This window comes from Leucopleurus acutus (genome assembly GCF_964270905.1).
Source record: "Leucopleurus acutus genome assembly, chromosome: 2".
NCBI classification, from domain to species: Eukaryota; Metazoa; Chordata; class Mammalia; order Artiodactyla; family Delphinidae; genus Leucopleurus; species Leucopleurus acutus.
Genome location: NC_139143.1, coordinates 65446863 through 65471624, shown reverse-complemented (window position 1 = coordinate 65471624; position 24762 = coordinate 65446863). Strand labels below are relative to the sequence as shown.

The following is a 24762-nucleotide window of genomic DNA, read 5'->3' as shown; positions in this document are numbered from 1 at the left end:
GGCCTGAAATGGATGCCAGATTGAAGAATTTAGACTCCAAAAGGCCGGCTACCCCAGGAAGAGCCAGGGTTCTGAAGTGGGGCGTGAGAACGAGAGATTTCCTTCTGGGAGGTGCACTCTGGAGGCGGTGCACTGGTGGAGGCAGCCGAGGTGCTGCCGCAGGCGACAGTGCTGACTTGTTACCGGTGGTAGGGCTTTCCACTGGACTTTGGCTTTGTAGCTACTGAAAGGGAACAGTGCCGCCGACTGCTGCTGATTTTATGCCATTCCCTGACCAAGTGCTGTAACTCTGCTCCTGAGCCTTGAAATCAGACGACAGAGGCGGTGGCATCTGGTCGCAGCTGGGAGGCAGTGCGTGCGCGCCGCGCTGGGATGTGTGGCTGGGAATACTAGGGCAAAGCAGACGCCCAGCGCGCCGCGGGCGGGGCGGCGCTGCCGCGGGGCCAGGCCACGCCCCCGCTCGCCTGCGCAGGCGCGCTTTGGGGCCGTTTCTGTCAGGAGCGCACTAGAGGCCGGACAGTGGCGGGATCCGACGTCTGACTGGACCCGGCTGACTGAACTGAGCGCGGCAGCGACGGCGAGGGCTGCGTGGCCCCGGCTACCCGCCAGGTCGCAGAGACTAGCAGGGTCTAGCGGGCAGCCGGCGGCGCAGGCACAATGGGGAACCGGGAGATGGAGGAGCTGATCCCTCTGGTGAACCGTCTGCAGGACGCTTTCTCCTCGCTGGGACAGAGCTGTCTGCTGGAGCTGCCGCAGATCGCCGTGGTGGGCGGCCAGAGCGCCGGCAAGAGCTCGGTGCTCGAGAACTTCGTGGGCAGGTGAGTGTGCAGGGCGCGGGGGTGGGGCGGTGGGGGTGGGGGCGACCCCACTCCGGGCCGTTCGAGCGTGGACGGCGGGAGCACGAGGCTGGACCAGGGGCTGCGGCGGAACGGAGGGAGGAGCGGAGGTGTCTGTGAGGCGGGCGGGGTCGTCCCGGCTCCGTGCATCCTCTGTCCCTCCCTGCCTGGCGGTTCTCCTGTCTGCCTTTCATCCTGCTATACAAAGCCATTTCCTCCTGGTCCTCCGGTCTGGGAGTCGGGGGAGGGGGTCCGCCCCGGGATCGACTTCCCCCGCCCGATGTGCACCAGCCCCGGGCAGCCTGGGTGCGTCGCGCGCCCGGGAGCTTCGCAGTCCCTCTCTGTTTTCCCAGCTCAATATCCTCCTCCTTTTCTAGTCAGCCTCCCGGAGGCTCTCGGCAAGGCTGTGGGGTATATTTCCCCGCCCCTCCCCCCCAGCGCCCCCCTCCCCCCCCGGAGATGCTTTCCTTCTTGCCCTGATTCTCGGCTCCTGTCAGCTGTCTACTGTTCGGGACAGTCGTCGCCTGCCCCTAGCAGGGGAGGCGGGGTACGAGGAGAAAGAAATCGTTTGTTGTGGTGAGGCTTTAACCCGCGACGCTTCCCACCATTCTCCTCTCTAGAAGTCGAAGAATAAAAGGTGGTGTGTTCGCGTGTGCACCTATTCACAGATCCAGGCATATGTCAGAGAAACCGAGGCACAGACTCTGAGGGGGGTGGACGTGGACTTGTGTTGTCCAGGTGCCATGTCATTCCTGCATCATCTCGGAAGGGACGAGCATCTTTCTCGCACTCTCTCTGCGCCCCCCTCCCCCAGCATCATCTTCGGTTCCTTAAGCTTTTATTTGTCCTGCCAGCCTTCAAGTTAACACGCTGAATCTAAATTATAGTTACAGGTTTCGTAGTTACTCTTAATTCAGAAAAAGCTAAAGAATTAATTTTTAAATTGGGAATCAGCATTTTTTCCATTGAGCAATTCATGAGAGATTAAGTTACCTTAACGGCCTTGCCTGAGCAGTGTAGACATTTGCTAAGAAAAGCCCATTAGAAAGCATTATGAAAGCCGAAATCCGTTTTCTAGCAGTAAACCAGGTAGAAATGTACAACAGCCGAGAGAGTGGGCCAGAGAGGGTACAATACAGAGATTGTACTTTACTCTTTTTATTTGGTATTCAGAAAGTTCCTGTTTTTTGGGTTTTTTTTTTCTTCTTTTTTTGTTAGTGTTTGGTGATGTGTAAAATTTAGATATTCCTATATCTCCTTTGGGAATGCTAGTATCCATAAAGTGTATATTCTTTTCTCTCAGATGATGCTCTGTCTCTCAGATGATACTCTTAGGGTTTTTGTTTTTTTGTTTTTTGTTTTTCTGTTGAACTAGAAAACTAAGAAACCCAACTAAAAAAAAGTAAAATTGCTGTCGGTTGGTATCTTTGACTAAGTCACTTAATCACTTTGCTTGGTTTTATCATTAATCTGAGTGATGAGAAAAGTGATGGTAAAGCATTTTGCCTACGTCATCATAGACTTATGGTGAAGTGATGGATGAATATGTGATTTAAAACATGTACACAGAACAGTCACATACTTAAGGGTTTTACTCTCTTTGATTTATTGCCAATGAAATTCACTAAATTTAAAGTGGTATCTATAGGGAAGGTGAGGTTTAGATGACAACATTTTTTGGGTTTTCAAACTCTAGAGCATTTAACAGTATGCCTTACTTGTCATTTAGCTACTTTTGTTTTTTAAACAAATACTTAAAGATTAAAATTGTAAGTAATTCAAATGCAGTGACCATATTTTATGCATCTTTCATATATTTAGTTGGATGAGTCTGTTTTATAAATGCACTTTTTGTGGCAAGAGCTTTTGAACCTAATGTCAATTTTATGCATGTATCTTAATTCTGTTCTTCAGATTTTCAAATCCTGAATATATTCATTAATGCTGTAATAAAATTGTAAACATTTTTCCTCATTAACTATCCTCATTTCAAATGAGAATTTAAAAAAATCTGGAAGAGTAAAATATTGTAGCTTGAACATTTTTTATGATAGAATGAAAAATAGGGACGTCATTTACCAGAATACACTAGTAATTTATTATACTTTTTAAAGCTTTACCAATAATTAATTACTGTAAGAATGTCAAGTCAAAGAAAAGGATGGACATAAAGGGGAAAACTCATTTAGTAAATATAGCAATGCTTTATTATCTGTAGAGATGACACCTGCCAGCAGAGCTTATATATTATGAGAAAATTAATTAAAAAGGTCATTTGACTTTAATAAAGTTTTCGGTCATTGAATTATTGAGGAATCTAATTTCTAATTATAAACCAACCTTGGGGAAAAAGGAATTCTCTATTTTGTTAGGAGAGTCATCCTAGGTGGAAAAAACTACTCGTATTCTACTATAACCTTTTATCTTTTTATTATTCAGAAATTTTCCAATAAAGATAAGGTTCTTTTCTTTAAGAATGAAACTTTCCTCTTTTACATGTAGCTGTTTTCATTTTAAGACTCTGACCTCTGTGCAGTTATTGAACACAGTCATAAAACAAGGGGTCATTACTTGTATAAATTAAGCATTTGCTCATCATTTAAGCTGGTCTTCAAAATAATGATGCATTTTCTCCTTAATATTTAACATTTCATGTTTAGTGGACTAAACATCTCTTCTCCTCTCAGTTTGTTTGTTTATATTGATTTTTTTGACACCACTGAGTGAATTTGGATGTGAATGGGTTAGTTTATTTAACTGTAGCTCTAAAATCCAATTTTGGGGTGACAAGTTTGAGATTATTATGAATAAAATGAATCATGAATGAACTACTTGTTTGTGATTTTTCTTGCTGAAGTGATGAATTTACATATTAATGTAATATAGTGTGAGTAACCAGATTGTTCTTTTGGGTGTTCAGATGAGGTATAATGCTCTCAGTGAGAGGCAGCTTAAGGTCTAATGAATAGAAGCTCAGACTCATGGTCTGAATATAGGGGTTCACTAGATGGCTTGGGGTCTGCCCATTGGTCTGGTTTGTGTACAGAAGAATTTATTCAACTACTTTTACACACCCCCCTTTATTTTTTAACAGTGCAGTGAGACGTTGATGATGATAATGGTCAACATTTATGGAGTACTTGTTATGTATCAGGTACTATTCTAGGTGCTTTTACATGGATAATCTCATTGAATCCTCATAAATCCCTGAAGAGGAGGGTACTCTTTTTTTTTTTTTTTTGCGGTACGCGGGCCTCTCACTGTTGTGACCTCTCCTTTTGCGGAGTACAGGCTCCGGACGCGGAGGCTCAGCGGCCATGGCTCATGGGCCCAGCCGCTCCGCGGCATGTGGGATCTTCCCGGACTGGGACACGAACCCGTGTCCCCTGCATCGGCAGGTGGACTCTCAACCACTGCGCCACCAGGGAAGCCCGAGGAGGGTACTCTTAAGAGTTCTGTTTTGTAGAGGAGGAAATAGAGATTTAGAGACTTTGAGTAACTTGCTGAAGGTAAATTTAACATAAAAACAGTGGAGCTAGGATTCAACTTGAGGTATCTGGGCTCTATACTTGTGCTCTAAAACCTCTGTGCTGTATTAAACCCCCTCCATATTGAGATTTACCAGTTCCTCTGATAAATACTTTTAACTTCTTTTTTTGATCACACTTAAAATCACCACCTAAAATAATAAGAAACTGCTATGTTAATAATTTCATTCATATTTATTTATGTATGTCTATCTTGCCTCATTTCACGGAGGATTTGAGGCAACCCCTTAGGCAGAAACAACATTAGTTAAAAGATAAGTTTTTTTCTTTATATTAGACATTCTTGAAGGGAGCTCTCGGATATAATTGGGTTATTTATTTAAGTATGTATTGATAGGGAATATAACTTGTTTATAGAGGTGTTAAGTGAAAACTGTACTACTAGTTGCTAAAGTGTAAATGTTTTTTAATGACATACTTGTTAGAAACATTAGTTCTTCAATGCTTATTATATAGCCAGAGGATTCACATTATTTTCTTCTAACCTAAATGGTAAATAGACTTTCAATTTTGCACAAGTAGAATAGGTTTTTTTGACTAATGGGGATCAAATAAAGGATAAAGTGACTATGTTGAGGGGAGTACATTTCAATGTGGAATGTCATATAAGGTTTATTTATTTAGTTGTGAGGTTTCTAAAGATGGGTATGTTGATTATCAAATTAGAGTTGTTTCACAGGAGAACCTTAAAAGTGAGCCATTTAATGCTATTGTTAAATGGACGTGACCAGATAATTTTTCAAAAATCCAAAGTCATTTATATGTCTTAGATACTATTTTTTTTTTTTTTAAAGAATAACCACTTCTGTAGGCTCTTATTTTTTTTGGGGGCTGTGTTGGGTCTTCGTTTCTGTGCGAGGGCTTTCTCTAGTTGTGGCAAGCCGGGGCCACTCTTCATCGCGGTGCGCGGACCTCTCACTATCTTGGCCTCTCTTGTTGTGGAGCACAGGCTTCAGACGTGCAGGCTCAGTAGTTGTGGCTCACGGGCCTAGTTGCTCCGCGGCATGTGGGATCTTCCCAGACCAGGGCTCGAACCCGTGTCCCCTGCATTAGCAGGCGGATTCTTAACCACTGCGCCACCAGGGAAGCCCCGATAGATACTAATTTATTCTTAAATCCTTTGACTGATTTCAAGAGAGTATTAAAAATTGAGGTAAGAGTTCTCTAATTGCAAGTAAGATTAGGCACAGAGCATGCATATTAGTAAACTTCTTAATTCAGAAATAGGTTTGTATTGAGGGAAAAGATTTTTAAAAATATCAAAGCATCTGAATTAGTGACTATTTTTCAACAATGGCTTCCAAGTATTAAAGTTATTAGATAAATGGGTGCTAACAATTAAAATGTGATAATTGTTGAAAATCATACTTCATGGTTCTCAAGGGTCTATTTAACTGAAGTGTCAGAAACATAAACTTTGTTTCATCCAACAATGAATTGCTAAAACCTGAAATTACAAAGATATTTTTGCTGAATTCACATTATGTAATATACTTTTAGGTTATCATAAATTCAATTGGTAGGATTTAACTATAACAATCAACTTAATTATCAGTAATTCGTTAGAAGCAATATACCTAGGTGAACTGGACTTCATAGGATATCTCTGTTTTGAAATTTACTTATGATTAACAGATATCAAAAAAATGCACTCCATTAACTTCTTTAAGAATGAAGTTGGGCAGGCGTCATCCAAAACTTTGGAGGAATGGAAACTTAGTAGTTAGCTGTTCTAGAAGGTAGGCTATTGGGCTCTCTACCAATGGGACATACATTTAGTATATTAGTGTTTGTCTTAGGTAGTAAGTACTTGGTGCTAGGGCTCATAAGTACAGTTAAATTATGCTGTCTTACTTATTATGATTAATTTTAAGAGAGGACTGCAAGCAGCTAAAAGAAATAGATGATTTTTTTCTTCTTCCACCACAGCCAAGTCAAGAGAACTCTGAGCTAATGTACTGTATAGAACAATTCAATTTATTTTCTATATGGCCAAAGTTTTGCCTATCTCTAAGTCTGCTTTGCTTTTTCTCACAGTTAGCATTCATTTAAAAATTCTAAAGGATTATGTTATAGTAAACACATTTTTATAAAGTGGAAGGAAGAAGGAGGCCAATATTTGCTTCACCTTACTTGGTTGCAGGCATGGATCCTGTTATACACATTCCGTGCCTTCTGTAGCTTGTTTTCACATCCCCATGTTAATGAGGGAGGAAACTCAGGGTTAGAGAGACAAATAATTTGTACAAGGTCACATGGCTAGCAAGTGCCAAGCTGGAATTTAGCCTTGGATATGACTCCTATTGATACTCTTGAGAAATGTGGGCAAGGGAAGTCAATGAGCATATATTACTGAGTTCTAAGTATACTGGGTAAGAACGTAGAAGGAAGTATAAATGTATAGGAGCTGATGTATATATAAAAAGAGAACTGACAGCATAAGCTCTGAGACTACAACTTTAAAAGAGTTTGTAAAATGAAGGCAGTTGGGTATAATGCAAACTAAATGGGACAAAATTTTTACTATGTCACTTTATTTTTGTGAAAAAGAAAACAACTCTGAAAAACTACAATTCTGAAAATGAATTGTGATATAGTGGAAAGCAGACAGTATTTGAGATTTCGGTGTCATTTGGCAGTCGGTATCATTTTAGCTCAAGGCTGCATGTACTGAAGTATCGATGTCAAAGCAGGGAGTTGGTGATCTGTGTCTCAGTGTCTGACTTGACAACAAGGCATTGAATTTAGACTGTCACTTAATCACAAAGAACACTGTATGTTGGAGAGGGCCTGAGAGAAGAGTAGCAGGAAAGAAAAGAGGTTGGAGAGATTAAAAATATAACTGGATGCATTGAGATAGGTGGGATAGATCAGACTCACTAAGGATCTTTAAGGAGATGGAATTCTATTCTTTAAGAATAAGGCATTTAGTTAAAGTAGTAGAGCAAGTGGAAGACAAAATGTCAGGGAAAATGTTCTAAAGGCAAACCTGAGAATAGAATGTATTTAGAAAGAAAGGAGGGTAAAGGCAAAGGGAAGGTTGATACTAAATGATTTGTATTATTGAATTAAACTGTTCCAAAAAATTAGAAGATTTATTAATACCAGGTTGGCAATTTTGGTTTTTTTTGGTCATAGCTGGCTTAGCTTTTTTAAAATCAGTAGTGAGGACTGGCTTTTCATTAGGTTCTGTAAAAAACTTTCTCCTGGTTTAATTTTGGTCACTTCTTGGAGCTACATTAGGATGCAGAGAAACAAGAGATTGGCCCAAGATCAGAAATAGAATCACAGTTGAGTTTGGAACTTGGTGTTCAGAACTGGGAGCGCCATGGCAGTTCATCATTTTCTCTTCCTCCTCTTATTGTTTTAAAGTGCCTCCCTCTCATCCTTTCCACCTCCTTTTCCCATTCCATTCCATTGGACCACTCTTTCCTCCTCCTTGATACTCCCTTCCATTACTTTTCTTGATGGTAGACCAGCAATGATTTTTTTCCCCCCATACACAATAGGGTAAAGAGACAGGGAACAGGATTTTTCTCAGGCTTAGACCAGGTAATTTGGCTGAGATAATATATTCTAGAGTAAATTGTAACTTTTAGGAAACAGATGGGCCCAGGAAAAGACTACATGAAATAGTGGATGTTTTCACACAATATTAATATTTTCACACCAGGTGGGCATATCTAGAAAGTTGTGCCTGGGTTGGTCACTGATTGACCTTGCTTAAACCGAGGAAAGCTTCTGAAAAGTTGTGTATGAATAAGTAATATAAATGGAAAGGTTACTATTTAAAGAAATGGGTGAGATGTTTTTAAAATTAAGATATATATTTGGGGCTTCCCTGGTGGCACAGTGGTTAAGAATCGCCTGCCAATGTAGGGGACATGGGTTTGAGCCCTGGTCTGGGAAGATCCTATGTGCCACGGAGCAACTAAGCCCGTGTGCCACAGCTACTGAGCCTGCACTCTAGAGCCCGTGAGCCACACTGCTGAGTCCATGTGCCACAACTACTGAAGCCCGCGTGCCTAGAGCCCATGCTCTGCAACAAGAGAAGCCACCACAATGAGAAGCCCACGCACTGTAACGAAGAGTAGCCCCTGCTTGCCGCAACTAGAGAAAGCCCAGGCGCAGCAACGAAGACCCAGCGCAGCCAAAAATAAAAATAAATAAATAAATTTATAAAAAACAAAACAAGTGAGCATGTTTAAAAGAAATAATAAATAAGATATATATTTGGGTAGCAAATCCTTACCTTTCAGTTTGCCTGTTTAATATTCTTTTTTTGTGTTTGTATTCTTTGGGTGAGGCCCATCAATGTCACAGAAATTATTTTAACAGTTTCAACAAGCATTAATGTTGCGTTAAATTCTTAATGTTAACAAGAAAGGCAAGATAATTGTTGAGGAAAAGGATGACTTATTTGGTCCATGAATTTTATGAATGATACAGGATTGCTTTAGATTTTGTTTTTCTTCTAACATCCCTGCTGAAGATTCTCTATTTCCAGGAGTTTAAAGTGTGTGTGTCTCAGTGCTTCTTTGTGACAGTGTCTTATTTTCATTTCCCGGAGCTTCAAGGTCATGATATCCCCGGGGAATAACACATACACACCTATTAGAAGTTAGTAGGGCTTCTGAAGGACCTCATTGTCTATAATTTCCTTGGCTTGAAATTGAAAAGACTAATTCATTTAAATAAGTAATTTGATGGGTACCTAATCTTACTTAAGATATTTGTTTTCTTAGATCCTCAAAAAGCCAATATTTGAAAAGGAGTCATCATATTCTGGTGATAGAGTGCCGGCTTTGCTGGTAGGTGTGTCCGTCCCACCGCTGACTCTATACTGGATACACACATGGCTCCTCAGCAAGGCACTGAACTTCACTGAGACTTAATTTCCTCATTTGCATTATAGGGACAATAATACAGACTTCATTGTTTTATGTGTGTGTGAGTTCCAAGTAAGATGATGTAAAGCGTATGACCCATAATAAGCATTTAATAAATGATTGCTGCAATATTGTGATTTATAAGAAAAAAATATATTTTGTCATTCACATGACATGTCATTCACATGGTAATTCTCAAATATATTTGGTCTTTGTTCACAGTTCCTGGCTCACTGCTCCCAAAACCCTTGGAATTTCCGAAGTGTTGAAGGTGATAAGGGTGTCTTTTGTTAGGTTAATGAGGTGACTTTTGGAAAGCGCCCAAGGATGAGGGCTGGTTACCAGTGGAACCAACCACGTGATTAGAGAGTTGGAACTTTGTCCCATTCCCCACCCCCAACATCTAGGGAGGGGAGTGGGGCTTCAAGTTGAATCAGTTGCCAGTGGCTAATGATTTAATCAATCATAACTGTAATGAAGCCTTCATAAAAACCCCCCCAAAGGACAGGGTTCAGAGAGCTTCTGGGTTGGCAAACACGTGGAGATTTGGGGAGAGTGGTGTACCTGGAGAAGGCATGGAAACTCCTCACCCTTTCCCCATACCTTGTCCTGTATGTCTCTTCTATATGGCTGTTCCTGATTTATATATATCTTTTTATAATAAACCAGTAATATAATAAGTAAAATGCTTCTCTGAGTTCTCTGAACTGCTCTAGCAAGTTGACTGAATCAAGGAGGAGGTTATGGGAACATCCAATCTGTAGCTGGTGGGTTAGAAACACACCTAACAACCTGGGCTTGTGATTGGTGCCCAAAGTTGAAGGGGAGAGTGGTCTTGTGGAACTGAGCTGTCAACCTGTGAAATCTGATGCTTTCTCCAGGTAGATAGTGTCAGAATTGAGTTGAATTGTAGGATACCCAGCTGGTGTCCGGCGTACTGCTTATTGTCGGTGTGGAAAACCACCTCCCCATGTTGGAATTGCTACCAGAACCCATTTAATGGTTATTAGCTTTAGTCTTTTATCTAGAATGGACGTTTTCCAACTATTTTAAAAATAACAGTCAATTTAGGAGAGAGGATAGATAGTACTGTGCCTGGTCTATGATAATGCAATCAATAAATGATAGCTATTTAAGTTTTTTATCTAGACTGGGTATTTTCTGAAACAAAAGCAAATTTAGGAGAGAATAGATAGTAATGTGTATTTGCAAATTCTCTTTTTTGTGCATGTGGGAAAAATCACAGCTGCATCAAAATACTAACTTTTAGATCAGACTAACTTAAAGTATATTTGGACCTTTTTAAAAGAAAGCATTGTCCACATTTTGCATAACCCCAGGGTATTTTTTTTTCTTTAAACAGATATATACAACATAAATCCCGTTTGTATACTCTTCCCTCCCAAGAGTTCCCAAGTACTTTTCATTTATTCTTTTATTAATCCTAACAATATCCCTGAGAGCATAGTGAAGGCATGTTTTATTAACTTCAATTTAGAAATGTAGAAGATTGAACTAGAAGAAGTTAAGTGACATGCTAGGGTTTAAATGGCAAATACCAGAGATAATGAACATAAGTAGAATTAATAACAGAGATAATAGAATTAAAATGAATCTTGCTGAAATTATTTTCATATGTTCTAGATGATGAATTTTAAGCAAAGTATTTGATTCTGTGATGTGGAATAAACCATTCTTAGCATATCTTTATCTTTTGGAAATGTTAGATGAAGTTGTAGGCAAAGATGGAGGTAGAAGTGGCAAAAACAACTGAGAGAGTCTGATTGGAGAAGCAGGACGACTTAGCAAGAATATGAGCTAAGGCCAAGGAGCAGAAATGATCTACAGACAAGGGATCAGGAGGTAAGATAGAAAAATAATAGTGTCTGGTGCTATTAGACCTTAGAGAAGTATCAAAATTCTTGCAGTAGGTGTTGAACTAATACCCAGTGACTCTATTTTCAATGGAAAGTTTCATATCCTGACTTGATTGACATTTCCACAACTGTTAACCTCCAATTTTAGCTCTGAGCTAGTTAACTAATTCCATTTGGTATTACATTATCTTTGTGTTGCTAGGTATGCCTCAGAAGCTTTGTGTAAGAATAGCTTTGGGTTATCCAGAGGAGGCTTAGAGCTTTGTGTGTATGTGTGTCTGTTTCTGTTACCTAGTTAATAAAACTGAGGTCCATTCTTTTCATATATTTAAAGGAGGAGAAAAGATTTGAAGAAAGAACACAGTGGAATCTTACTGCTGAGGGAGTTAGGAGTATTTGTGAGTTATCTAGTTTGAGGTGGATTTGATTTACACCCACTGTAGGTGTTCCCTGGATGTTTGTTAAAGAAATACCGCAGATAAGCTGAGGCAACATGGCAGAAAGCACGGAGAGCTAGGATTAGTCTGGTCTTTACTGTCACCCCACTGGTCTTCTGCAGCTCTCCCTGTCTGATTTAGAGCCCCTCTTCAGTGGTCCTCGTTCATACTTCACTGAACAGGGATCTTACTGTACAGTTGGTTGCCTTGTCTGTCTGTCCAAATGTTTGCAGCTTCCATGAAGTCAGGAGCTGTGTTTCATTGGTCAATTTCCATAACACAATGCTGGCATATAGCTGGAGCTAAATGAATGAACTAACTACGTGATTCTATACATTTATCCAAGCTGAAGCATATGTTCTTCATCAATAAATTGGTTGAGGATGGGGTGGATGTTGGACTGGATCCGAGGTTTTCAAACTGTGGGTGTGACCTACTAGTGGGATGTGATATCAATTTAGTGGGTTGCAACAGCCTTGAAAAAGTATCAGAGTACCTTCCAGGTAGTGATGATAAGCACTGTATGGTGAAACTTTTGTATTAGTTGTGTATTTGTATATGTTTACCATGCAGCAATATAAAATGTATTTCTTACTATGGTTGTCCTCAAAATTGTTGAATGCCTCTGGACTAGATTAATGTTACCTCTAGTCATTTATTTAATTCTATATTTCAATAGTAGGTTGTATTATGGAAGGCAAAATTCACACTATACTATACTATTTCTCTAGGTGAGTTAAAATGAAGAAATTTTAATATTTTGTTAAATTGACTGTCTTTTAATTGAAAAAGGAATATGTATATGTGATAAAAACTCAGACATTTCAAGAGTGCGTATAGTAGAAATAGTAAAAATTGTCTTTCTCTCACTGAGGTTTCTTATTTATTAAGATGTTTCATTTAACCTGCATATCTGACAAATTATGTCTGAGTTTATATTTTCTTTATATTACATTTATTTGATTTTTGAGGGCAGAGAGAGTTTAATAAACTTGTTTGGTTGTAGGTAGATGATTAAACCAGTTGTGAAAGGATACGTTTGAAAATTCTAATAGCAGGTGGATTTGTTCACTTACTGAGTCATTTACAGTCATATTTTGAGAGTCCACTCCATGCCAGAAACTGTGTGAGGCTCTATGTATATAACAGCTCCTTCAAAGAACTTGGTGACTCAGAAGGGTACAGGATTGATATGCACCATGCTGTCGTTATCAGGGTAACCAGGCTAACAATTTTTATGCAAGGCATTTGTTAGAAAGTACTTGGCTGGGTCAGGATGATATCTCCAAATATCTGAGGACCTGTTAATTGGAGATTGACTCTATGTCCCTGGAAGACTGAATTAGAACAAATGGGTGAAAGTTATAGGCAGGCAGGTTTAAACTTAACGTAAGGGAGACTGCTCAACAGAACGGTTGAGAAATGGAATGAATTGCCTGTGAAGCAGTAAGTATTCCATCACCAGAAGGATAGAGGCTGGGGATTAAAGACTGACTGGCTTCTTGGCGTGGCGTAGAAGGGAGGCAGGTGGAGCCTCTGAAGGTTCTTGACTTTGAAGATTCTTGCTATCACATAGCAACAGTTATGTGTTTATGATTATTATTGGAAATGGAAGTTTAGATAGAATTTGGGTGTCTTTAGAGGTACAGAGTGGTCTGAATGGTTAAAGGAAAATATCACATCTCTTTGGAGAGTCCAGGAAAGATTTCATCAAAGAGGTAGGGTTTGAGATGAGCAGGAGAGTCTAAGAATTTGATAAGTTGAGATGGGGCCAAAAGTCACAGATTGCAGCCTTTTCTGACCTCTCGATGACTTAGGGATGGTTCCCTAAGTTTAGTTCCATGCTGTTTAACTCTTCAAGGTTTCTGACTGACTTATTGTAGTTTGTGGTCCCTGAGGCAGATTGCAAACTCCTTACTGGTATTCCCCATAGTATCTTGCACAATTCTGTTTTATGTACTTAATTTTTATTGAATTTTCACTAAGAAAACTGTTGACCCAACTTAAGATTGGGTTGGTACTGGGCATAAAGATCATGGCTTTTAGAAATACTTCTATTTGACACTTATGAGATAATATTGACTGTATTTGAAATAATGCTCTTAGCTTCATAAACTAATACTTATAGCCCATGTGCCTTAGTTTTTGAGTTATCCTTTCTCTCACCTGTACTTCTCTACTATTTTTACTTATTTAAAAAAATTTTAAATTAAAGTATAGTTGATTTACAATGTTGCATTAGTTTCAGGTGTACAGCATAGTGATTCTTTTTTTTTCAGGTTATATTCCATTATAGGTTATTATAAGATATTAGATGTAATTCCCTTCCATTTTTTTAATGATATAAATGTACTTATGATTCTTCTGTTTTAACATCTGCCCTCTTCAGCTGTGTTAGCTTAGCTCTTTCCTTCCATTACTATCTTTCCAACTTTTACTATCTGAACTCTTGTTCTTTGAACCCAGGAACCAAGTAGATTTGAATTATAAGGGATAATTAATACGTGAAAGAATGGTCCATCTCAACATTTCCCAAAGCGAGTATATAGATATGTGTGTGTATGATTTACCTGAGGAACTTGTCAAAATATGGGTTCCTGGGTTCCACTCATGGAGACTGACTCAGTGGGTCTAGAGTTAAACCAGAGTAATCAGTGTTTTTCCAGAAGCTCTGCTGGTGCTTCTGATAAGCAGCCAGATTTGGGAGCTACTAATCACTACTTTCACAGTTCTATTATTTCTGCAGCTGTGGATAAGGAATGAAATGTGTCTTCCTTTCCCATCAGTACACTGAAACTGCCCTTGCCAAGGTCACTGATGATCTCCAAACAGCTTAATTTGCTTTCTAAGTATTTCTGAAGTTAATCACCTATGTATGCTTAATTCCTATTACCAGTGATGCTTAATTCCTACAACCGTTAACTGAGTTCAAGTTATCATCATTCATCTTCTGGACTATAGCAATATACTTAATGCCTTCCCCATCTGTAACCCTTCAATCTAACTTCCACACAGCCATGGCATGATTGATATGAAATTAAAATTAAATGGTGTCACTATCTTCGTGAAAACTTTTCAGCTTTTAATGCCAATAGCATAAAATTTAAGCTTCTTGGCATGGCATAAAAGGCCCTGAATGGCCCAGCTTCTCCAGGTTATCTGTTGTGCTTTGACTGAACTGTGATTCATGCCCTACACACACTTACCATGTGTTTCACATTTCTTTGCCTTTTTCATGTGGACCCCTTTATAAGAATGGTATTATAATCTTGGAAGAACAAAAACAGTAAAGTTGGAGGACCCACACTTTCCAATTCTAGAACTTACTACAAAACTGCAGTAATCAAAATAGTATAGTACTGGCATAAGGATAGACATACAGATCAATGGAATAGAATTGAGAGTCTGGGAATAAACTATTACATTTATGGTCAGTTGATTTCTGACTAGAATGCCAAGACAATTCAGTGCAGGGTAGGAAGAGTAGCCTTTTTAACAAATGGTGCTGGGGCAACAGGATACCCACATGCAAAAGAATTTGGAACGCTGTCTCAAACCATATACAAAAACTAACTAAAAATGTATTGAAGACCTAAATGCAAAAGCTAAAACAATAAAACTCTTAGAGTTTTAGAGCAAAACACAAGTGTAAATCTTGATGACTTTAGATTCGGCAGTGGTTTCTTAGCTATGACACTGGAAGTACAAGAGACCAAAAAAAAAAAAAAAAATAGATAACTTGGACTTCATCAAAATTAAAAACTATTGTGCTTCGAAGGACACTACTAAGAACATGAAAAGATAACCCATAGAATGGGAGACTTTTTTTTTTTTTTGCAAAGCATGTATCTGATAAAGAACTAGTATCCAGAATATATAAGGAACTCTTGTAACTTAATAAAAAGACAAATAACCCAATTTAAAAATGGGCAAAGGATTTGAATAGATATTTCTCCAGTGAATATATACAAATTACCAATAAGCACATGAAAAGATGCTCGGTGTCATCAGCTATTAGGGAAATGCAAATCAAAGCAACAATGAAATATCACTTCACATGCACTAAGATGGGTATGATTAAAAGAAAAAGATGGACAATAACAAGTTTCAATGAGGATATGGAGAAATTGGATTCCTCATACATTTCTGAAGGGAGTGTAAAATTGTAAAGCCACTTTGGAAAACAATTTTTCGGTTTCTTAAAAAGTTAAATATAGTTATAATATCCAGCAATTCCACTTCTATGCATTACACCGACAAGAATGAAAACCTAAGTATACACAATAACCTGTACATGAATGTTATAGCAGCATTATTCATAATAGCCAAAAGGTAGAAATAGCCCAGATACACATCAGTTGATGAATGGATAAACAAAATGTGATATATCCATAAATGAAACTTTATTCAGCCATAAAAATGAATAGAGTACTGATACATGCTACAATGTGGATGAACCTTGAAAACATTATGCTAAGTGAAAGAAGCCAGACACAAAAGACCACATATCATATTCCATTTATATGAAATGTCCTGAATAGGCAAATCCATAGGGACAGAAAGCAGATTAGTGGTTGCCAGGAGCTAAGGCAGGGTATGGAAATGGAGAATGACTGCTAGTGGGTATGGGGTTTCTTTTGGGGGTGATGAAAATGTTTTGGGATTAGATAGCACTGATGATTGTACAATATTGTGAATGTTAAAAATGACTGAACTGTATACTTCTAAAGGGTGAATTTTATGTTATGTGAATTATATCTCAATTAAAAGAAAACCTTAGGGATTAGATTAAATCACTTCAGGAGAGGATATGTGAAAGAGGGGAAAAAGAAGAAAAGCCGAAGAAAGGCACCCTGCAAAGGGAGCCAAGGAGAGACCAAAGATGTAGCAGGTAAATCAAGAGGCTGTTTAGAACTGAGGGAAAAGAGCAGTTTTATTGGAGGGGTAGGAATCTCAACTTGGAGTGAGTTGAGAAGGGAATGGGAAGTAAGTGGGGACAGAGTGCATAGACAACTCTTCTGAGGAAAAGCTGGAACAGGGTTTGGGAGGGTACATTTTTTTGATGGGAGATATTAGAGCAGCGGTCCCCAACATTTTTGGCAGCAGGGACCGGTTTCATGGAAGACAATTTTTCCATGGACCGGGGGCGTGGGGGGGGGGATGGTTCAGGCGGTAATGCTAGCAATGGGGAGCGGCAGATGAAGTTTCGCTCGCTCACTGCCGCTCACCTCCTGCTGTGCGGTCCGGGTTGGGTACCCCTGTATTAGAGCATTTTTGTTTGCTAGTGGGAATGATCCAGGAGAAGACATAGATGATACAGGGAAGAAAGACAGGAGGGAGGGTCAGGAAAGCCTTGGGAAAATGCAGGGGGATGGAATCCAGAGGTTCTGTGGTGGAAAGCCTCTTACAAGAGGAGGAGGGGCACCTCATCCATTGGAACTAAAGGATAAAGAAGTTGGTGCATAGAGTTGATAGGGGGAGGATAGGGAAGTTCCAATTTGATAAATGACAGCATTAGCTGATGGTAGAGTGGGAAGGAGAGGGAGGAATAGAAAGAAGAAGGGAAAATGTAGGCAAAGAATATCTGAGGGAATGGGAGTGTGAGTTCAGTAGAGAACTATATTCAAAATGTATATGAAATTGTCCTTTTCATAAGTCAAAAACAAGTGGATTTTCTAAAATGCAAGTTTTGTCGTTACTCTACTGTTAAAGTCTCTGTTACCCAGCTTTTTAACATGATACACTGTTTCACTCATGATCTGCCATCTGCCTCTCTCCATTCTCCTCTCCTGCTGCTCCTCCCGTTCACCGTGGTGTTCAGTCCTGCTGAACTACTTAGAGTTCCTAGAAAAAGCATCAAGGCCTTTCATGTCTCCATAGCTTAACACATATTCCTATCTACCTGGAAAGCTCTTTGGGTTCCCTTTTGCCTGCCTAACTTGACTTACTTTTCAAGATACAGCTTTCATCTCTTCTTGGAAGCCTTCACTAAACTCACAGGTAGAAGATACTCACTAAATGTATGTTGAAAGACTGGAGATTCTTAGAGCTCTGTTGAACTGATGATGAGCTCTTTGAATAAAGAAGAATTATCCAGAAAGGCAGTGTTGTGTGTACAAAAAGCCAAGGGCTCTTGAACTTTTGTGGCTTTCTAAGTTTGCATTTGCAAAGTCTTCATTTTCAAAGTCTAAAAAGTCTAAATGTCTAGGACATAGGACATAGACTCCTCAATAAATGAGCTTTAAAAATAGTGCTTAAGCAAAGAGTTACATGTAGCAAAACATGCCTAAGAGATGGTCTCCATGCAAGGATCACAAGGACATTTGCTTTATTTAAAATGCTGCATTTTTTTTGGCATAACATTTAAGACAGATTTTGAAAGACCTATAATGAAAGCTGTTTTTCCAAAAGGTAATGTTTCTTCAGAATGACTTGTAGGTTCCCTGGTTTGGACCCATGGATGGGTGAATGGAGGAATACATTTGGCGTAGAAGGAAAATATGTATATTTGGACCTAACCTGCATATTTTCCATTAAGGTCTCCAGCTGCTTGAGCATTAAGGAGTTGTGCCAGTGAGGAGGACAGGACCTGGTAACTGGTTGAAAGGAGCTAACAGAGCTTATGATAAGGCTTACCAGGGCAGAGGACAAACTCCCAGTTGTCCATAGAACAGACAGGACTTGTGGAAACATAGTGTTAAGTGGAGGCCCCTGAGCTTGGAAAAGGGACTTTTCTATTAGGCTGGAACCAAGAAAAGCACAAAGAGATCACAGCTAATATACATAATATACATGTATAAACACCTCAATTTGGAATGGGGTACAACATTTATTGTTGAGTTGTCATTGTGTGGCTTGTTTATTCAGTATCTTCTCTCTTTAAAAAATGGTATATAAATTGAATATTTGTAAATAGTGTTTTCTTAACACTTTGCATTACTATATTAGAGATGCTTTAATCTTCAGATTTTGCTTGCCAAAAGTTTCTAATTCTTGAAAAATTTTTCTTAGCATGTAGATTGGATTTTTAGAGTGAGAATCTTTGCGAGGCTAAATTGTTTTATAATGAAATTGATCATTCCTTAATTCCCCTTTTAAAACACAGATGTTTAAAATCTAGCAAGTTTTCTTCGTTGGAGAGAAACATTTCCTTAATTTATAAGAAGTTAGTTATCATCCCTGCAAATAAAACCATTTTAAATTTAGATTTATTTATATCCTGTTTTTCCACTGAGGATTTGAGGTGGCTTCCTATATTCATTCATTTTTTCAACAAATATTTATAGAGATATTGGACACATAAAATGAAACAATAAAGATTAGAAGTGAAGAAGCAGGACAAAAGAAAAAGTAACTACGGTAAGACCAAAGAATGGAGAATAGAAAATTTGCAAACATAAAAATTATCGTAATAGTGGACTTGAACGCATGTAAACAGCCTGGTAGTCGGGCAAAAGCGAAATATGATCACTTAGTTTCATTACCAGAAAGGAGGAAGAAACATTCATATTCACAGAGTCTCCTCTAGAGCTAAGGCAAGAGCAATTTCTCATATTTTATAACAACCTGTAGTAGCTTCCTTCCTCTGTGATCTTATTCATTATCAGGGTTCAGCTTGGCAGGTGACTTTGGAATCTTGAGCCTGGATCCCATTCCCATATTGCGGATGCATGCTGAAATTTCAACTTAAATGCTCATACTTTCACTAATAGATTCATCATCTTCCCCAGATAGCTCATTTCTTATGTGTATTAATGGACTTCTCTTAATCAACAAGCCTTAAAACTTTCATATTTTCTTCAACTCTCCACTCCCCACACCAACTAAATGTAGGGTTTCTACTTCAGGGTGCCTTTGTACTTACTCTCTCAGTGCTTTTCCACTTCTGTTGCTGTTGTCTCAGTTCTGGACTTATTTTCCTCTTGCCTGCTCTATTACAATAGCTTGTTTAATAGCCTCAGTTCTTCCAGTGTCAACCCCTGTCTAAATCATCGTAAATACCCTTGCCAGAGTTCTCTTAAAGCACAACTCTAATCATCATCAGCTCCTTTTTCCAACATAATAAAATCCTAACTCCTTGGCATGACATTTAAAGCTTTCCATGATCTGGTCACCAACTACTTTCCAGCATAATCTTCCATTCCTTTCACACACTGTAGGTGCCATTCTCTGGAACATTCCTTGTGCAAATTTCTTTCCCTTGTGTCATTACCCATACTGTTTCCTCAATCTAGAATGCTTTTGCTCTTCCTATTCCTTCCATTTTAATTCAATTTATAAAAATTTTCCTGAGTCTTTGCCATAAACAAAGGGTCGTGCTAGCTATTGTGGATTCAGAGATAGAATGCTTACCCTTTCCCTCAGAGATCTCACAATTGTATTCAGAGGAATTAGTAAATTAAAGTTTACATACTGTTTCCTCTATGAAGCCTTTCTAATTTCCTAGCTTAAATTGATTTTACTTTCTTTCATGTTTTTTTAAAGCCCTTACTTGCATTTTTTATTTTTCATTTAAAATTTTTTCTACAGTTTTTTTTTTTTTTCTGTGGTACGCGGGCCTCTCACTGTTGTGGCCTCTCTCGTTGTGGAGCACAGACTCCAGACGCGCAGGCTCAGCGGCCATGGCTCACGGGCCTAGCCGCTCCGCGGCATGTGGGATCTTCCTGGACTGGGGCACGAACCCGTGTCCCCTGCATCGGCAGGCGGACTCTCAACCACTGCGCCACCAGGGAAGCCCTTTTCTACAGTTTTTAAAGATTACTTTCCATTTATAGTTATTACAAAATATTGGCTGTATTCCCTGTGTTGTATAATAGATCCTTGAGCCTATCTTACACCCAATAGTTTGTTCCTCTCACTTCCCTATCCCTGTTGCCTGCCTCGCCCCCTCCTGCCCCTGCACTGGTAACCACTTATTTGTACCCTGTATCTCTCATATATTTTAAATAGACCTTATGGATATTCCAAATATTATTTTATATGCCCCATTATAAACTTCTATGCATCACATTACCTGCATCCTTAGGTTCCTATGCATGCCATATTATAACTTTCACACAGTAAGTGTTCAGTAACTATTTTCAGGGCTGCATACATGGTCAATTGGCTGAGATGTTACATAGATCCTAAGAAGTAGGTATCATTGTCAAAACACTCACAGAATTTATTTTTGGGGTCTGGTTTGAAAAGTTGCTTTTAGGTCTTATCTTAAAAGCTTGGTGCATGTAAGTTCTAATAAAGGCCAAACATTTAAAAAGTTTTCCGCTATGTGTGTAACCACACATGGAGCGCAGCCTTTGAAGTCAGCAGGAAATCTACACAGCATGTGGAGAAGAGCCTGAAATGGTTTGGGCAGGGATAGGAGTCAGACTTTCAGGGCAGGCCTCCCCCAAGGACAAGTGAGCTGAAGATCAGGTTTGGAACAGATTTGAAGCAAACCTGTATTCACATGAGAGGTGATGGCTTTTGAAATTTGATATAACTGATTAGTTTGCTGTGGAAATGCTGTGGAACCAATTACTGGTTAAGTAATTGAAGAACACCCCTCTCCCTGCCCCTACCATGATTACTTTATTTCATTAAAAACACCCCTATATTTTATTTTATTTTTTTAAACTTTTATTTTATTTTTTATTTTTAAATTTTTTTGGCAGCACTGCACGGCATGTGAGATCTTAGTTCCCTGACCAGGGATGGAACCCGTGCCCCCTTCAGTGCAAGCGAGGAGTCCTAACCACTGGACCGCCAGGGAATTACCCTAAAAAACCTATATTTTAATATGGCTGTTCATACTTTGAACCTCAAATATTTGGAATATAGATGTCACATCTGTGCTAGGCTATAATAGGTCACATCCATGGTTCATCTAGTCCATGATTCTTCTGCTAACACATAGTCAAGTAATATGCCTTGGAGAGACGCTGGGCACATGGTCTCACTTTCATATATTAATCTTAAACTGAGGTTAAATGCGCCCAAAGTATTTTTGTATACTTGTCGTATTATATTTTTTCTGCATTTCCTTTGAATTTACTTTTATTTAAACCTAACTTCTGCTTGGAATAATGTATACTTCATATTTATAGTCCACTTTGGAAATTATTAACAGGCTGCAAATTTACATGCTTGAGTGTTGAAGGGAATTCTTATCATCCCAGTATTTGACATTTGTGGGTTCTACTTCAGTGGTACCTTTGATCATATATCGCATGTTTATATATTTACCATATTTTATCTATCAAAGATGCCACAATTTTAAGATGTACCATTATTTTATATAAGCTCAGAAAGAAAAAAAATCCACTGTCATTTAAATATATGCTTTCTGGTCATAAAGAACCTAGGGGCAAGACGGGAATAAAGACACAGACCTACTAGAGAATGGACTTGAGGATATGGGGAGGGGGAAGGGTAAGCTGTGACAAAGTGAGAGAGTGGCATGGACATATATACACTACCAAACATAAAATAGATAGCTAGTGAGAAGCAGCCACATAGCACAGGGTGATCAGCTCGGTGGTTTGTGACCACCTAGAGGGGTGGAATAGGGAGGGTGGGAGGGAGGGAGACGCAAGAGGGAAGAGATATGGGAACATATGTATATGTATAACTGATTCACTTTGTTATAAAGCAGAAACTAACACATCATTGTAAAGCAATTATACTCCAATAAAGATGTTAAAAAAATAAATACATGCTTTCTTATGTTTTATAGTTATTGGAAAAGCTCTCAGGCTTTAGAAATAGATTTTTATCATATGTCACTCTTATGTATACTTAAGTTGTAAGATGTTGATAAAATAAATTGGTTAATTATTCCCCAAACTTCTTCACATTGGGTCCAACTCATGAATTACTCTTCAGTGCATGACTGATGATTGTGTCCTTCCACCCAATATCATCCCCTATACTGTTAAGAGTGTTAGTGGTGAAGTGTTTCTTTAAAAAGTACTTCTTGATTGAATAAGAATTAATGTTATTTCCTAAGAGACAGGATCTTTTAGAGCTGATCAGTTTTAGAATTCTTTGGTTCACGCCCTGTGACGCACCCTCCATGGTGAGAGTGTCCAGTGGTATCCTGATCACAGCTTCTGGCATGCCAGGCATCCATCTTCTCTCTGCTCTGCCCAGGCCAAGGGGCAGAAACTGAAACACCCTGAAGAACTTGGTGCCAAGCCAAGTGATTTTTCCTGTTTTCAACCCTGACACTGTTCACGCATTGCATGAACGAGTGGAAAATTTTGAGCAAAAAATGGCTTCTTGCCAGATCTATTTGAAATACTCAAATCTACCTATTTAATGGTGTCTTCATAGAGATGCATAATTGAGTTAGAGATGTCACAACTTAGGCAATATTTCAGGCAGAAAGAAAGGAGAATTAGCTCTCTTCGAAGTCAGTGCTTCTTGGCAACTCTGGCTTGCTTTATGAAGCAAGGAGTAGCCTCTGTCTATTGAAAAACATAATTTTTTGTTTTCTCTCTTTCATTGATAGAGCAATTGCCGTATGAGAAGAAACAAAAGCAGCTTCTTGGTGTCCTTTATATAATTTATCAGACTACAGTTGCAAGGGCTAATTATTCTTGCGTGTGCTTTTTTTAAGGATGTGTATTTGAACATCATATGTTTGGTCTTTTGGAGAAAACCATTTAGCGAATGAATGCTTTTGTGCACAAGCTATTGCTTTCCCCTCTGAATTAAGGTATGTGAAAACACCTGGCACATAGCCCAAGTGCTATTTCCTTTGCACTCCCCCATCTGGTACTATCCTCCACATGCCCAAGGAACTGTCATCTCCTTACTCACTGCTTGGCCACGTAGGATCTTAGCAGAGTTCAAGTTTCCCAAGATCTACAGTGTGTGATTTTCACTCTTGCTCGAGTTTGTTTCTTCAGAGGCATTTCCTCATAAGGGAAGCAGGTAGTTATATCTGTCATATGTAGTTAACTGTTGAATTGTGCTGCTTCATTGTAGAATTCCTCTTCTCTAGTTTATACTAACCACGTTTTTCCTGTACCCATATCCACAAAGAAACTTAAGCTCTTGACCTGAAATTTTCTGGTTGTTTATTTTCTCTTTTTCCATTTACTTAATTATAAATGGATTCATGTCATGACTGATAATCATTAGTTCTCACTGAGATATGATGCTGGGTTATTATCACTAAAATATTTTACTGCTGTACCTTATTTTTATTGTTTGAGAAATTAAAACTAATGCTTATAGGTGATAAATGTTTCATGCTACCTCAAGACGGAAATCAACTTATTACCAATTACTTTCAGTTTAATTTAACCTTCAGCTTGTTAAAGGTGGGAACTGATAACTTTTACATGGACTCCAGTTAATTTTTTTTAATTGAAATATAATTGATTTACAATGTTGTGTTAGTTTCTGATGTATAGCAAAGTGATTGTTATACATGTGTATATGTATTCTTTTTCATAATCTTTTCCATTATGGTTTATTACAGGATATTACATTTCCCTGTGCTATATAGTAGGACCTTGTTGTTTATCTATTTTATATATAGTAGTTTTTATCTGCTAATTCAAGTTAATTTTTTAATATGGGAAGTTCTGACATGTCCTATAATTTTAGTTACAGCAGCTCATATCTGATATTCAGCTTCCTTCACTAATCAGGGAGGTCAGGGAGGAACCAGTGCCCATTGTTTAGAGATGGAGTGATACAGTACACAATCATGTATGTGCTCACCACTTTGTGCTCAATGACTAGAGTCACAAGAACAGACAGATACATTGCTCTTAGGGATCTGATTTTACCAAATGCTGCACAATTTTTCATAAATTTCCGAAAAACAAAGTATAATACAATTTTCTCTCAGTTTACATGCTAGTTTTATTCTGAGAAAATTCCATGTGTTACCTGAATTCTTGTTTATATGTAAAACAGAATTAGGCTCCAGTTCAGATAACTTCATCTACATGGATGTGTAGCAAAAGATTAGAAAATTATGCAGGATGCAGGGTAGTTGTTCAGTGTACAGAACTCTCCCCAAAATTCAGGATGGTTAACATTCCTGGTTCTGCAGTCTCTGTGAAACATCTTCATGAATTTCCAAATTGCACTCCCTTGACAACCAGTGCCCTAGTGTAATATCAGTGACTATGTAACTTATATGTCCTAATTTCCCTTTTTTGTTTAAATATTTGGTT

General features: G+C 38.8%; 1 protein-coding gene across 6 annotated transcripts in view; it reads left to right on the top strand.

Annotated features, from left to right (window-relative positions):
• Positions 1-657: 657 nt before the first annotated feature.
• Positions 658-24762, top strand: part of DNM3 (dynamin 3) — a gene marked incomplete at both ends in the record, with an annotated part of 577972 nt that continues 553867 nt past the window's right edge. For all 6 annotated transcript variants that reach the window (XM_082834657.1, XM_082834656.1, XM_082834654.1 and 3 more), the window contains one exon: positions 658-818. In XM_082834657.1, coding sequence (XP_082690783.1) covers positions 658-818 — 161 coding nt within the window. The remainder of the gene's footprint in view (positions 819-24762) is intronic.